Source organism: Salvia hispanica, chromosome 6, assembly GCF_023119035.1.
Source record: "Salvia hispanica cultivar TCC Black 2014 chromosome 6, UniMelb_Shisp_WGS_1.0, whole genome shotgun sequence".
NCBI lineage: Eukaryota > Viridiplantae > Streptophyta > Magnoliopsida > Lamiales > Lamiaceae > Salvia > Salvia hispanica.
This window is the reverse complement of record NC_062970.1, coordinates 16,646,850-16,662,081: the sequence shown is the minus strand read 5'-3', so window position 1 is coordinate 16,662,081 and position 15,232 is coordinate 16,646,850. Positions and strand designations below refer to the sequence as shown.

The following is a 15,232-nucleotide window of genomic DNA, read 5'->3' as shown; positions in this document are numbered from 1 at the left end:
ATGAAGCTCAAATATAAAATCGAATAATATCCATTTAAATTACGTTATTTGGACAAAAGTTGACAAGGTTTGAAAAATATGACAGAAGATTTATTTATTCTCAATCTATTCGTCCGTCGAATTTGGGATGAAGGAAATGGTGATGTGACAATAAAAATTTCCAACGAAAACCAAACATCGTTGTTCAAAACAACGTTCTCGGTGATGAGCCTCAAAATGACAACGCTTCATCAAAAATAGAGAGTTATTTTCTGTATGTGTGTACATTGCAGGAAAGAGATAGAAAGTGAGGATTTAGGATGAAGCCACATTTTCTAAAATTGTGTTATGAAAAAGAGATTGAAATTTCCGTAAAAGACAAATCGAGTAAATAATGAAAATTCATGATTTAAAATATACGAAGCTCCGTATGTTTCATTCAAAATGATAGTAGTAATTAATTAATTACAGTGTGTAACAAAATCCAGATAAGAGTATATGATTAGCAATTTATAGGGGTAAAGAAAGGACAAGCGTGGCAAGCAGTCTGATAAAATCTCCCTCTTTATCGAACTCCCTTCCCTTCTTCCATTAACTCACACTCTCTCAAATACAAAAACAAACACCTACTAATTCTTTTAGATAGAGAGAGAGAATGGGGTTCACTTTACTTTTCCCTTCTTTTCTCGCATAATGAACAGAGCAGCAGCAACAACCCATCTTATCAGTATTAATGGCTATCGAGCAATCCGCCGAGAAATCCTTCCTCGACGCCGCCCTCTACTGCGAAGAAGAGAAATGGGGCGACGTCGATGAAGACAATGAAGACAACGATGACGATGACACCCTCTCTCTCTCCCCATTGCTTCTCCTGGAGCAGGAGCTCTTCTGGGAAGACGAGGAGCTCCAGTCCCTCTTCCTCAAGGAGACTCAAACACGCCCCACCATCTCTTTCTCTCTCTCTCCATCCAGAAAGGAATCCGTCCACTGGATTCTGAAAATCAACGCTCACTACTCCTTCTCCCCTCTGACCGCCATCCTCGCCGTCAACTACCTCGACCGCTTCCTCTCCTCCCTCGCCCTCGCCGACGACAAGCCCTGGATGATGCACCTCGCCGCCCTCACCTGCCTCTCTCTCGCCGCCAAGCTCGAAGAGACCCACGTCCCTCTTCTCTTAGATCTTCAAGTAAGGCTTATTATATTATTACATACTCTTCCAACAAATTCCCATCTTTGTTTGTTTATGTCTCGCTGCAGGTTGAGGAAACCAAATACGTTTTCGAGCCCAAGACTGTGCAGAGGATGGAGCTGCTGGTGCTCTCGGCGCTGCAATGGCGGATGAATCCGGTCACCCCGGTTTCGTTCCTCGATCACATCATAAGGAGGCTGGGATTGAAGAGCCACGTCCACTGGGAATTCCTCACCACCTGCCAGAATCTCCTTCTCTCTGTGGCTTCAGGTTCAACATTTGATTCCATTCCAACGTTATTTAAAAATAGATTAAATCTTTGATGTACTAATAAATATGACAGATCCGAGATTCACACTGTATCTCCCCTCTGTGTTGGCCACTGCGGCAATGCTTCACGTGATACACCGGTTGGAGCCGCGGCGTGCCGTTGAGTATGAGACCCAGCTTCTCCGCGTGCTCAAAATCAACAAGGTCGGTTTGGCTTTTTATTATTTTTAGTCTTGATCGAAATGGAGATTCTGGTAACAAATATTAAGTAAAAAAAATATGTGCAGGAAAAAGTGGATGAGTGTTACGAGGTGATTCGAGAGGTATTAGATTCAATTTCAAACAATGGATACAAGTACAACAATGGATTGAAGCGTAAAATTTGTCAAGTTCCACTTCCAGGTAGCCCAGATGCTGCAATTTTGAATTCGGATTGCAAGAAACCAAGACTTCATCAAATCAGACTCCCCTCATTAATTACACACTCTCCCTCTCCCTCTCCCTCTCCCTCTCTCAACATTTAATTTTCTATATATTCCTCTTAATTACTCCATTGTTTCTAAATGGCCTTTCCACCAACAACTTTGTGCACAAGGAGAAAAAAAGAAAAAATACTTATATATATATAGAGAGAGAGAGAGAATGAAAGAGAGAGAGTTGGTAGTGGCAGGAAGAGCTGGCATTTGTGAGAAGGGAGTAGTGAAAAAAAAGACAAGATGCAATGAAGAATATCTGCACTCTGTTTTATCTACTTATGTTCACTCTCTCTCGTATGGACAATTCATGAATTGAGGCATATCTTAATGTTAAACATCTTTCTTGTACATAGATATCTTTCCCTTTTTATCTCTCTCACATTTGGTGAATTATTTGCCATTACTAGCTGCTTTGTTTTGTTAGTAGATAAATAAAATCATCTGAAATTAGGAAAAAAGTTGAATTGTCGGTCACTGTGGTTTGACCTCGATTGAGGAGCTCTTTTTTTCCTTCTCTTTCATGGCTGGCTTTTCATATGTTTTGTTTTATCTAATGTCTGTATTTGGGAATGACAGTGGGCTTCTTTTCATCAATTTTTCACTGAAAATTGTTTGGGTAAATAGAAATGAAATGTGAAATTATTTGATATATGCATAATAATGTATATATTGTCTGTAACCTTTAGAGATGCATGCATGCATAGATTAATACTATTACTATGTAATTGTAACGCTATTTATTAAGTGGGTGCCACCGTGTGACAGTCATCATATATTGTGTATATCAGTGCTGCATGCATCATGCATGTGAATATTTGACTCCACACACATGGAAGAAAAATTATGATTAGGTCCTTGACATAAATGAAAGTCTTAAGGGTCTTCATAATTCTTTTTTTTCTTTTACAAACAGTAGAGATGTGCAAGTTAAAAAATATTGAAAAATGAGTATTCAGCAAATGCTCCATTTTTACATGATGTTTCAGTATTCCTCAATCTTATTGTCTTCATATAGTAGGGTCGATTCACGTGGATAAAGATTTAAGTGAACTATTTTTGTGTTCCACTTTTACTTTTTTCACATATTTTTTATTACTTTTTAAATTTTAATTATGCATGTTTCAGTTGAATTTATTGAACCAAATAAGATTTTATACATATAATTTTTAAAAAAATTATTATCACTTTTTTTAATTAATAGTATTGATTATTAGAGTTGATAAATTTAAAGTAGAGTATATGTTAATTAAAAATCTAAGCTTTTCAGATAAATTATTAATCATGATCTACTGAGCTTTTTATTTATATGTAATAATAACTAATTTAGGTATATGTGATATGGTAAATGTAACACAAAGAGTGGGATGTCCACCGAATTTCAATCGAGATTCACATACTATCCTTATGGTATGAAATTGCATTTATGAACTATCCTTCAAAATTTACGTCGACGATTTTTAAGATTCAGTGTAGAATTACTCCCTCCGTCCCACAAAGATTGTCTCATTTTTCTATTTTCGTTCGTCCCACAAAATTTGTCTCATTTCACTTTTTACCATTTTTGGTAGTGAACCTCATATTCCATTAACTCATTTCTACTCACGTTTTATTATAAAACTAATACTTTAAAAATAGGACCCACATCCACCGACTTTTTCAACTCACTTTCCATTACATTTCTTAAAATCCGTGCCGGATCAAAGTGGGACTATCTTTGTGGGACGGAGGGAGTATTAGTTTACATCTTATCTGATCACTAGTATTTCTTATACTGCTTCTTAGTAGAGTTTAACGAGAAAAAATATAATGCAAAATATTAATTAAAACAAAAAAAAAACGCATCTCGTGACATTGGTTAGATGAACTGAAGAAGTCAATATAAGGGCAGAAATAATTGTACGAAATGGCAACCAAAATTTGATCAGTATTAAAACAATAGTAGTAAAAGAAATACTCCTATGATACTGTGAAAGTGTGGAAAACTGAATACACATCAGAAATAATTGGTTAATTTCCTTTATTGAGTTTGGTCAACGTAAGACAATTGGATGGGAGACAAAATGATCATAATAGTGATTGCTGGTAGAGATTGAGCATATGCAAAGCATGCCCCCTCCTACCCAATCATAAAATCTAGCTTAATTAGCATCCAAATATTAAATTAATCTAGAAGATAAAATCGAACCAAATCAAAGTCCGAGTAAAATTGAACTCAGTAAATTGAAAATAGAACAATGAAAATTAAATTACATTGAAAAAAAACTGAAATTAAATAATAATATCCAAAAAATAAAAGAGTGAATTACATTTTTAGGCTTTATACTTTCAGTGACGAACATTTGCGGTCTCTATACTTGCAAAATATCATTTGCGATCTCTAGACTATACTAATTGCTCATTTTAAGATGCTTTTTCACCTTATGACTAAATTTTTGGACAAAAATGCCCCCAAAGTCTAAAGGACATTTTTGTACACTCATCCTCCAAAAATAGATACTTATTTTGATATTTATGTAAATATTAAATTTGAAAATGACCACATAAATAATTGGATTGCCATATACTACTATAGTATGTATAGTTATATTGACAACATAATATGATAATATTATACACATAAAAATGTAATCGCATTGCATTATTTTTCAAGTTAAGAAAAAAAATTATATTACAATTTTGTAATAGTACTAGTACTATTTTGGATTTTATGGATAAGACTTCTTTTTTCTTGTTTTATATTTACATATATACAAAAAATTTACGCATAAAATTTAGCATAATAAATTATACTTATGTGGTTTATATTATTTTTTACCGTGTATAATACTCCTGTTATCATACATAGAGTAATGGCACACCGATTACATAATAATATTATTATTTTAAATGCAATATGATTAATTTTTTTATGTGTTTAATAGTAATATATACACAAAATAATGGCACGCCAATATTGTAAATGCATTATGATTACTTTTTTATATGTACGTATAATATTATCACAATGTCAAATACATATTCCGTGTACTTCGTATATATATGGCATTCCAATTAATTTCATGGTAGTTTCCAAATGTAATATTATGCCACTTTATATAAAATGATTAAATGGATCTCTCTATTTTGTGTGCAATTGACGTGGCCTGTGAGCTTTTTTCAATTCCATTTGTCAAAGAATTAAATTAATGGTGAGGCACACTAGTTATTATGCCGTCATGGTATGGAATGACCAGAAAATTTTACTCCTAAACTATAACCAATCCAAACAAAAATTATCAAATAAAACACAAATAATAGTTCAAATACCCAATCTAACATAAATATCAAAATAAGTATCTACTTTTGGATAGCGAGTGTTCAAAAATACCCTAAGGCTTCTGGGGGCGTATTTGTCCAAAAATATGGTCAAAAAGTGAAAAAGCACCTAAAACGTGTAAGTGGTATAGTCTAGAGACTGCAAATGATATTTTACAAATATATAGACCCCAAATGTTCATCGCTGAAAGTATAGAGCTTAAAAATGTAATTCACTCAAAATAAAAAATCCAAATTTATATATAAAAAAAAAATCAAATGTCCTCATGCTTCATATATATAGTAGTAGTACTATTATAAAGGCATAATATGATGCAATCATAGCAATATCTAGGTAGTCAGATTATAACTTAAAAATATCATAGATATATCCCAACTTGATAGAAATGTAGATGTAGGTAAAACTAAGATTTTATAGCAGTTCAATAATCAAATCCGTCTGCAATTTTGAGAGGCCTAAATTTCAATGGTTAAAAGTGGAATGTGCTGACGTGATTTAGTATAGAAATACTTGGTTAAATTGTTGTAGCCTTTTTGCTTATAGGTACAAAATTAATTGAATATATATACTTTAAATACTATACACTTCATTATTTAATTTAAGTTTGGTTTTTATTTTGATTTTTTATGTACACACTATTTTTTAAATACGTTTTTAAAATTATTTGCGCACTTCTTGTTGACAATGTGTTTCTAATCTAATTAATAGTAGGTTTAATATTCGATTCACTATAACCACAAAAGATAAATGATTTGTTTTAAAAATATTTCACTAGTTATTTTACCTTCTTGTAATAGTAGTAATTAATGATCATGAACATTGATCAGGACATATACTACATTCTTGCAAGAAACTTGTTAATTAATACCTGTATAATTTAGGATGTTACTATAATCAATTGAGTTTTCCTAGGCAATGTCTCATGAGTTAAATAAATTCAACTTAACAAATAAATTGAATTACTTATGTGATTATATATTCATTAACTCAATAAAGATAAAAATACCATATACTTTTGCTTTTTGATTTATTATTTTCCTCTTTTTTTTCTTCTTTAATTTCCTTTTATTGGAGCACTAGAATAAAAGTTTACCACCCCTTTTGCTTCTTGGTATTGTCAATTTTGTAAATATGGAGAGTGTAGAGAATGTGAGCATGCCTAAAACCCTTTTGGCTTTTCTTATTTGGTTGTTTCTTTTTTCACGTGTTACACTCGATATTATTTTTTTACAAAAAAGCCAAATTAAATTAGTTATTAGTTATAAATATATTTTTTCCGTGCGTGACAACTGGTTTATTACATAATCATCCATCCAACATAGTAATATATACTCCACTTAATTGCTGAGCTCTTCGTGCAATCGTCATTATGCGTGTTCATAATCATACTGAAATAAAACTAAGATATTTAAGAGTTAGAATCGTAGACTAATTTAATCAAAGGCGTTTGAATTTTGATGTTTATATGTATATGTTCGTATAATTGTAGGATATGATTTTGCATTAGCTAACTTGATCTTGAAATCGTTTTACAGCCTAAATAAATAACATATTGTAATATAACTTAATCTTCCATCATCTATACAAAATTACACTCACACACACACATAATTATACACACTTCCGTCATCTATACAAAATTATACACACACTGACACACAGAAGTTCAATTGGACATGGATATTATGGTTGTTATATGGACCTTTTCATCTGTATGCACATTGACTCTAATTATACCAAATACAACATACTAATACATTGGATCAAGAAATGTGTGATTTTATTTTGATCTATAATTATTTGAATCAGTATAGTTATTTTTTTATTAACCAAATTATCATTATCACATTAAGAGAGATCTAAAAACTAACAATAACATTGATGATTTCAATGAAAGATCAAAAGCTGTATAACTAAAACTTGGAGACAAAATCTACGATTTTGTGGAACTTGTCTTTTTTTTTACCTTCTTTTCTTCTAGAGAAGGAGAGAGAATATGTGTGTTAATTTTGCATGCTTGTGATAATCATTTTGAGGGGAAGGTTATGATTACCGTTTGAACTGGTATATTTAATTTACACTTACCACATTATAATTTGTACTAGTTCGAACTACACTTAAGTAAATGTTTCCCCTTATAACACACATAGTAATTGAAAAAAAATATGATAATAATGTAATTCGCCTTACTACAATATTTTTTCAGTACAACTCCTACTTTACCAGCGAGGCTAGTCCGGAGCATAGCCATTGACGAAATTATCCTCATTTTGTATTCTACAACCTAAGCGCGACTAATTTGATTTAAGGGTTTTCTCGTCATTTCAACAAAACTCTACTCCCTCCGCCCGCGAATAGGAGTCTCGTTTTTCCATTTTAGTCCGTCCGCGAATAAGAGTCCCGGTTCACTTTTACCATGTATGGTAATAAGGTCTCACCTTCCACTAACTCATTCCACTCACATTTCATTTAAAACTAATATATACAAGTGGGACCCTTATTCCACTAACTATTTTCCATCTACTTTTCTTAACATTTCTTAAAACCCGTGCCATTGAGAAATGAGACTTCTAATGGTGGACGGAGGGAGTACTGGTTAAGTGGGCAATAAATTTTTCTCCAGTGCTCTGCACTCTGCGCTGCCTGAACAGAAATAATATGAGTATTATTAGTTATAATAATAAATTAATACTAACTGCTAATTGCAAAACAAAAATGCATTTCCATATTAAGTCAACTAAAATAATGGAAGGAGAAAACTGAAAAAGCATGAAAGTTAGTTTCTCAAGTAGGAGGAGAGAGAGAAGTCCAAACAATGAAAGATCACAAAGGTAAGTTTGTGTTTGTCCCCACAAAATAATTGTAGTATAAGTGTACGATGATGCTCAAGGGGTTTACTTGGTTCATTTTGACATAGGTCATTTTCCTTATTTAATTTTTAGAAAACTTATAAAAATGAAATCGTTGGATTGTATGATTAATAAAGACGCGGAAATAATGGTGAAAAGTAGTAAAAATATATGGGATGGAATTTTACCTTTTGATTTGTTTCTCCGGTGTCACAGCTGTAAAGCTGTAACTGTAAGGACCGGAAAATAAAAAATATAGGGAGGGAATGGGGTCACTCCACTTCATCCAAAATATTTGTTTGGTCCCTCAATTTATGGCTATTTATTGATTTTCCGCCACCTCTGCCTATTTATGGCTATTTACAATTTTACTCACATTTTCACTTTTCCGAATAGTGTTATTATTCCCTTCATTCATTCCTCGTTTTGCATAAATTCTACATTCCAAATTCCTGTTTTCATTCTTTCAATTATGCCGTGAATCTTCTTTCATTTAGTTTAAATTATCTTGTGGATAATATAGTTACATATGCACAACATAATTTTGAGGATTTATATTGATTTAAATAGTTTGTAGTTTGAAGTAAATGAATGCAATTTGGAGAAAACTTTTTTCCTTTTAAGGGATCAGATTTTAATTTCACAATATAAGTTAAAAATTTGAAAATCATATGTTTTTAGGTTTCATTTTTTTAGAAATATTTAAGAAGTGATGATCACAATATTTTTTTGTCGATTTTAAGATAACATCAGAATCTCTTAAGACTATCTTTATCAGCAACCTTGGTCGCATGCCATGTCATTTCCTTAATTAAAAAAATAAAAAAAATAAAATGGCGGTCGCCCTCTCTCCTCAACCGTGGTCTCCAAGAGGTAGACCACCAACCTAGGGGTGACAAATCATGCATGTTGTGTCGTTATCGTGTCGACACGATAACAACACGACACGATAACAACAAACACGAACACGACCCGTTAAGAAAACTCCAAACACGAACACGACCGCTATCCTCAGACACGAACACGACACGAACTCATTAATGTCACGAACCACTTCGGATCAACACTACACGATAACAACACATATGACACGACACAATAACGACACTATAATAATAATATCTTAATATATTAATATTATTTCTAATATTAAATTTTAATTTTAAAATTTTAAAGTTTTAAAAATAAATAAAAAATAATAATATTATAATATATTAATATTATTTCTTAACGTGTAACACGAACACGACACGAAGTTTTCGTGTCATTATTGTGTCGACACGATAAGGACACGAACCCAATAAGCTTTGCCACATACCCATTAATTTCGTGCGGGTTCGTGTCGTGCCAAAAATTGTCAGCCCTACACTAACCGCAAGATCTCCAACCAATTTGTTACATCAACCAATGAAATTGTGTCATTTGGCACAATCTCATTGGTTAATAAATATTTTGTTTAAAATTTAAATATTTTATATATATTATAATAAAAAATTATAAAATTTTTACCAAAAATCATTACTTTTCCTTCTCTACAAATGGAAATCACGTTTGTTATACTTTTGTAAGAAAAAAAAGTATTTTTTCCACATAATCCTTCTGTTTTGAGAATCAATTAATATTTCCTATTTGTATTTCAATTTTTGTAATTTATATTTTTGTTATTATTTTAGTTTATCATTTATTGTTATTTTCTATAAAGTTTATTGTGCAATTTTAAAATGTTTAAAATAATATAATCATAAAAATAAGCATTAATTAATATATGGTGTGGTTGGGTGGTCATTGATAAACTATCAAAATAGATATGGTTGAGTTGGATGAATATTAGTAAGGTTGATGATGATGTGGAGGAAATAAAAACTAATTAAATATTAAAATAATGAATGGTTGGGTTAGATTGAATGGTTACCGATAAACATAGTAGTTTAATGGTGAAACTGGCCTCTAGTGCAAAACAAAGAGCTATTATAAGTCACCAGATAAAAAATAAGAAGACATAGATTGAATAATATAAATAAATTTATATCCATTATGATGTGTCATTATAAGGGTATTAATGTTATGTTTTAAAAAAAATTAAAAGCGGTGTACCCCGTTCAATCTAATTTCATTATATAGCATAATAGTTTAATTAACCTAGTGCCAATATTTATTTGGAATGGACTTAAGCCACCCAAACTTGTGTAATGTCTTATGTTGATATCATGTATAATGAGCAATGATATTCGTCAGTGTTATGCTGATATATAAACTTCTGATTTTGATATAGTGTATAATGAACAATGCTATTTCTCATGGCTACGATGATAACAAAATCAATTAAAAAAATCATAACAGAGGTCGGCTACTAAAATATTTGTGTAGTTAAATTATTTTTTATAAATATTGTCACATGTCATTATTTATACCATATCTTACGCTAGTTATTAATTCTAATTTAAGACGTGGTTCTCATTTAATAAAATATGTATGGAGTATATAACATGGATTATAATCAATCTCTGAAAAATTCTAGCGTCTGAATTGTCAAATTCATCATTTTAAATTAGTTTTAGTTTATTTTATAGGAAATTTATTTTTAGATTGTTCTAGCTCATAAACTCTTTATTTTCTAATAATAAACTATTTGTTGGTTCGATATTTTGACACTAGAAATTAGTTCTGGATACTATATCACGACCCTTTTTTTTTTATAAACATATTACAAAATATATATAAGGCATTAGATTTTAATCTGAACGATATGAATCACGGAACACGAGTTGCATCATATAGTTGTGTATTTCGCATTACAAGGGTTGGAAGGGCCCTTTAAGTGAATTTAGGTAACTCGATTTGTATAAGGTCTGATTTTTCGAGTGTAATTCTAGGGAAAATATCATTCACTCCCAATTCTATTTTTTTGTTTTAAACCGCATATGTTCTGAACCCGTTTTTGGCAGATCTGATTAATCCTACTCAGCTGATTTGCAGATTTGATTAATACTACTCAGCTGAGTCGTCTATATTATTAAAACAATCTAATCACATTTTGATACCGTAATTCCTGTGTCCAAACGAAATGTTTCACGAAACTTAAGAATGCCGAGAGCTTAATTTCCTCTAGTTTAGGCCCGACTAAATGACACCATATAAATAAAATTGGATTTAATTTGAATAATAGCTAAGATATAAAAAATAAATGAAAATTCAGTTTTTAATTTGTTAATTTTGTTTTGCATGACATTATTATTTCAGAGTTAGAAGTTTAGGAGAAAATAGACGAATTTTATAAACACATATGAGTTTAAGTTTTATTTTTAAAATAAATATGAAATGCGATATTATTCGTTCCCCAAAGTTGAGGCATTGGCGATTAGTGAGGAAGACACACATTGAAGTATGAAAGTAGTAATTAAATATGTATAGTTCATTTAACACTCCAATCTTAAATGCCTCGACTACCTCTATTGGGATTGGGAAGAAGCATTAATATCCAATGTTTCTCAGAAATAATAATTGATGATTGTGCCAAAAGAATAATAAAATAAACGGAAAAACTATTTGACAAAGAAAAAAAAATTATCTTTTAAAATATAAATATTTTTTTGATGGATTATAATTGATAAAATAGCACTATTCGTGAAAAAAGAAACATTTAACATTGAATTCATGCCCAAGTCCCCACACCGTGATGGGTCCATGATCTAATTGGGCCGGTAAGTGGGCCTTGGCGTATCTGCGAAGTGACCTCATTTATACTGTCCACACACTCCTCGCGTGAGTCAAATTATTACTCTCCTCCATGAACATTTATAGCTCCAAATATATTAACTTATATTTTAAATATCCAGAAAGAAATTATTTTAAAATTTAAATCAATTTTATTGATCTTGAAAATGAAATAATTATTATATTTCCGTGTCCGTAACACAATTCTGCATATCATTTGACACAACATGTAAAACAATTGTGCGTATGAAGTTGCGGGTGCACATATTACGTGCCATGAATTAGGCCTTGACCAATGGCATGGCGTGTCGTGTGCACATCATCCCTCCGCGACTAGTTTCGACTTCAACATTGTTTTATTTCTAAGTAAGAAATGTGAAAATTGAATAATATCTATTAAGTTTTCCAAGGTACAAGTACAGGAGCATATAATTTAAAATAATCGTAAAATCCATGAATAGATCATGAAGTCTCTATAGTGCACATGCACATAGTAAATGCCCTTTGAACACGATAAGCTTGGAAATTCATGGTGTTATGTTATTACCAAAGCTATTGTACAATATAGATACGATAAGACCAACAATGAAAACGAAGCACTATATCAGCACTATTAAATAAAAAACAAGACTCAGTTTTTGCAAATATATAAAAAATGATTTTTTTTTATTTTATTTTTATTTTATTTCATTTCGTTGGTACAACATAATAATGATATAACGCGATAAATTCAAACTATAGTCAATAAATAAAATAAAAGAAAATGACAATAAAATTAAAAACAGTAATGTTGATATGCTATTTGGAAAGGGAGTAGCTTGGAATTAAATTGGGTAAAGGTCAAGTGGGAAAATGATGGTACGAGAAACACATTAAAGAGAGTGGGTTTGAAATATGCCATTTTGTGCGTGATAGATGGTTCGTGCAATTAATAATTTTATTGGAAATCTTCAACCAAAGATATGAGACTGTGTGCATCTGCTCTTCCAGCAGATGAAACTTAAATACTAGTATCTTCATGTAGGACCTTTATTTAAGTCCTCTAACTCTTTTTTTGTTTTTCCTATAAAACAATTGATTATATTATTTTCCTCTCGAGGCCATTGTGTAGTATATGTGTTTGCTTCTAAATTAATCTTAGTGTATTGTGATCTCAACCATAAGTTGTAACATGATCTTTTTTTAATTGTTTTCTACAACAAGTTTTATGGTTTCTAAATTTTGAACTTAAAGTTCAACGAAATAGCAAATTCAATTTCGATTAACATCATTAAAAGCATTCTTGTGCATACCAGTTTTAATGCGTGACATAAGTTTGTTGATTTAAAAATCTGAGTACTGAGAAAAAAGAAGAGTACACATCATAAATGAGTGATAACAATAAAATTTGGATATGTAAAGGTGGGATCCAACATCCAGCCCACAAAAATGGAACCCTATGAAGTCAAGTAATTTTGCCTCATTTGAGAGAAGGGTCGAGTGTGTTGAGAACGAGACAGGATCGAATCATTCAATGTTAGTGCTCCTTCGTTTATAACTAAGTGGTCCAAACCCTATGAAGTCAAGTAATTTTGCTCATTTGAGAGAAGGGTCGACTCTTGGTACTAGGGGTGTCGAAACAGGTAGCGGGTAATGGGTATTTCAATACCCGGGGTATCGGGTACCCGCTACCCGCAAAAATCGGGGTCGGGGTCGATCGGGTATTCAGTCTAGGATATTATCGGGTATCGGGTATACCCGTTACCCGAGCGGGTATACCCGATTACCCGACCAATTACCCGATTCAAACTTTAAATTTTACCCTTTATTTAACTCTCCTTTCTTATTTCTGCAGCTATGCTCCTCTCTAATTACTTTTAAATTTATAAAAATTAAATGAGTTTAAGCATATGATTACATCACAAAGTAATAAATCAGATATGTTAAAATTTTATTCTCCTACATCTACATTGACTAATGTTTGATATGTATAGCTAATTGTTCGGCTGCTTCACACCAATTTTGAACAACGTTCCATAGTACTTATATCACCATGTCAATTGAGCTCTCATGAATAGAAAAGTTGCAAAATGATAAAAGTATTAGCTGAATTATTTCTTTCAATTAATGAGTTAATATCTTACATTAACTTGAGCAATAATGGGATGAGAATATTTTATACTCTGTATTAGTAATAGGAGAAGCTTTTTAAGCAAAAACAATTCCCACATTGATGATAGATAAAAGGAGGCAGACCAAAATCTATATAACTAACAATAGTTTCTCATTACTTAGCGGGACATGCAGCGGGTGCGGGTACCCGCATATGCGGGTTCGGGTACCCGATGCGGGTAGTTGGGATGCCTGCATTGCTCTGCGGGTTGGGTATCGGGTACCATAAAACTTGAATTGTCGGGTTCGGGTACCCGCAAAATCAGGTGCGGATACCCGTGGGTACCCGTTTCGACACCCCTACTTGGTACTACATCATATTGTGTACCGAATCGAAATTGCGTATGTATAAAAATCACTTTTTTAATCAAAATTTTCAGCCTATCAAATTTTAAATATGACCAATTTCAATATACAGATATTGTACCACCTTTTTGATATGTCGTACCAAACTTTGGTATACCGGAATTTTACGGTATATAGGATTTCGGTATTATATATCACAATACCATCCTACCATTATATCGCTATATAATAGATAGAGTATTATAAATATATTTGATATATATACAAATACATTTGGTATTCACAAAATATACCGTTATGTTGGTAAGCCGTCAGTATAACTAATACAGTATGTGATACTCCCTCTGTTCCACAATAGTAGAATCATTTCATTTTTTATACTTGTTTTGAAAAATGATAGTAATAAATAGTTAAAATGAATAAAGATTAAAGTAAGAGAGAGAATAATGTAGAGAAGACTATTATCTACATTATTTTTTTTTACTTTACTCATTTCCCACTGTAACTTTTTATTAATATTATTTTTTAAAAACGAGTGCAGCAAATGGAATGACTCTACTACTGTGGAATAGAGTGAGTAGTATCTTTGAATCGACACTCTCGTATTCAAACTTGTTTTATTACATCCAGCGAGAACGTGCACCCATTATGTTTATTTCTTAATTAGTTCATTACCTAACTATTTTGACGTGATACTTGCAAATTTATACTCCCTCCGTCCCATATAATATGCAACATATGTTTTTCGGCACACATGATTTTATGTAGTGTTGTTTGTGAGTTAATGCAGAGAGAGTAAAGTAAGAAAGAAGAAAAAGTAAAAAGAGTATTGTTTCCATTTTTTTAGAAGAGTGAACTGCATAAAAGGTCCCTGACTTTTCGACTTGTTGCACCGTTGACCCCTAACAAAAAAAAATCCCACTTCAGGGGTCTAACAAAAACTAAATTCACAAACCTTGCATATTTTGCCATTTTTCGGACG

The 15,232-nt window shown here is 31.8% G+C and overlaps 1 protein-coding gene across 3 annotated transcripts; it reads left to right on the top strand.

The window, feature by feature from the left end:
- Window positions 1–551: 551 nt before the first annotated feature.
- LOC125193183 (cyclin-D3-1) lies at window positions 552–2,320 on the top strand. 3 transcript variants are annotated; one of them, XM_048090940.1, is made up of 5 exons: window positions 552–1,165; window positions 1,237–1,438; window positions 1,512–1,642; window positions 1,726–1,761; window positions 1,841–2,320. In XM_048090940.1, exons 1-5 carry the CDS (start codon window positions 713–715, stop codon window positions 1,862–1,864), a joined length of 846 nt encoding a protein of 281 aa, XP_047946897.1. In that variant the 5' UTR covers window positions 552–712; the 3' UTR covers window positions 1,865–2,320. The 3 variants fall into 3 exon arrangements, with proteins under 3 accessions (XP_047946897.1, XP_047946895.1, XP_047946894.1); XM_048090938.1 differs by having other exon boundaries at window positions 1,829–2,320; XM_048090937.1 differs by having other exon boundaries at window positions 1,726–2,320.
- Window positions 2,321–15,232: the final 12,912 nt, after the last annotated feature.

What these genes read in the sequence shown, in the direction of transcription:
- LOC125193183 (XM_048090937.1), top strand. Translation starts at nt 713, where the DNA reads ATGGCTATCGAGCAATCCGCCGAGAAATCCTTCCTCGACGCCGCCCTC. An exon ending in CTCTTCTCTTAGATCTTCAA is followed by an intron (nt 1,166 to 1,236) that starts GTAAGGCTTATT and finishes GTCTCGCTGCAG; the next exon opens with GTTGAGGAAACCAAATACGT. An exon ending in GCGTGCTCAAAATCAACAAG is followed by an intron (nt 1,643 to 1,725) that starts GTCGGTTTGGCT and finishes AAATATGTGCAG; the next exon opens with GAAAAAGTGGATGAGTGTTA.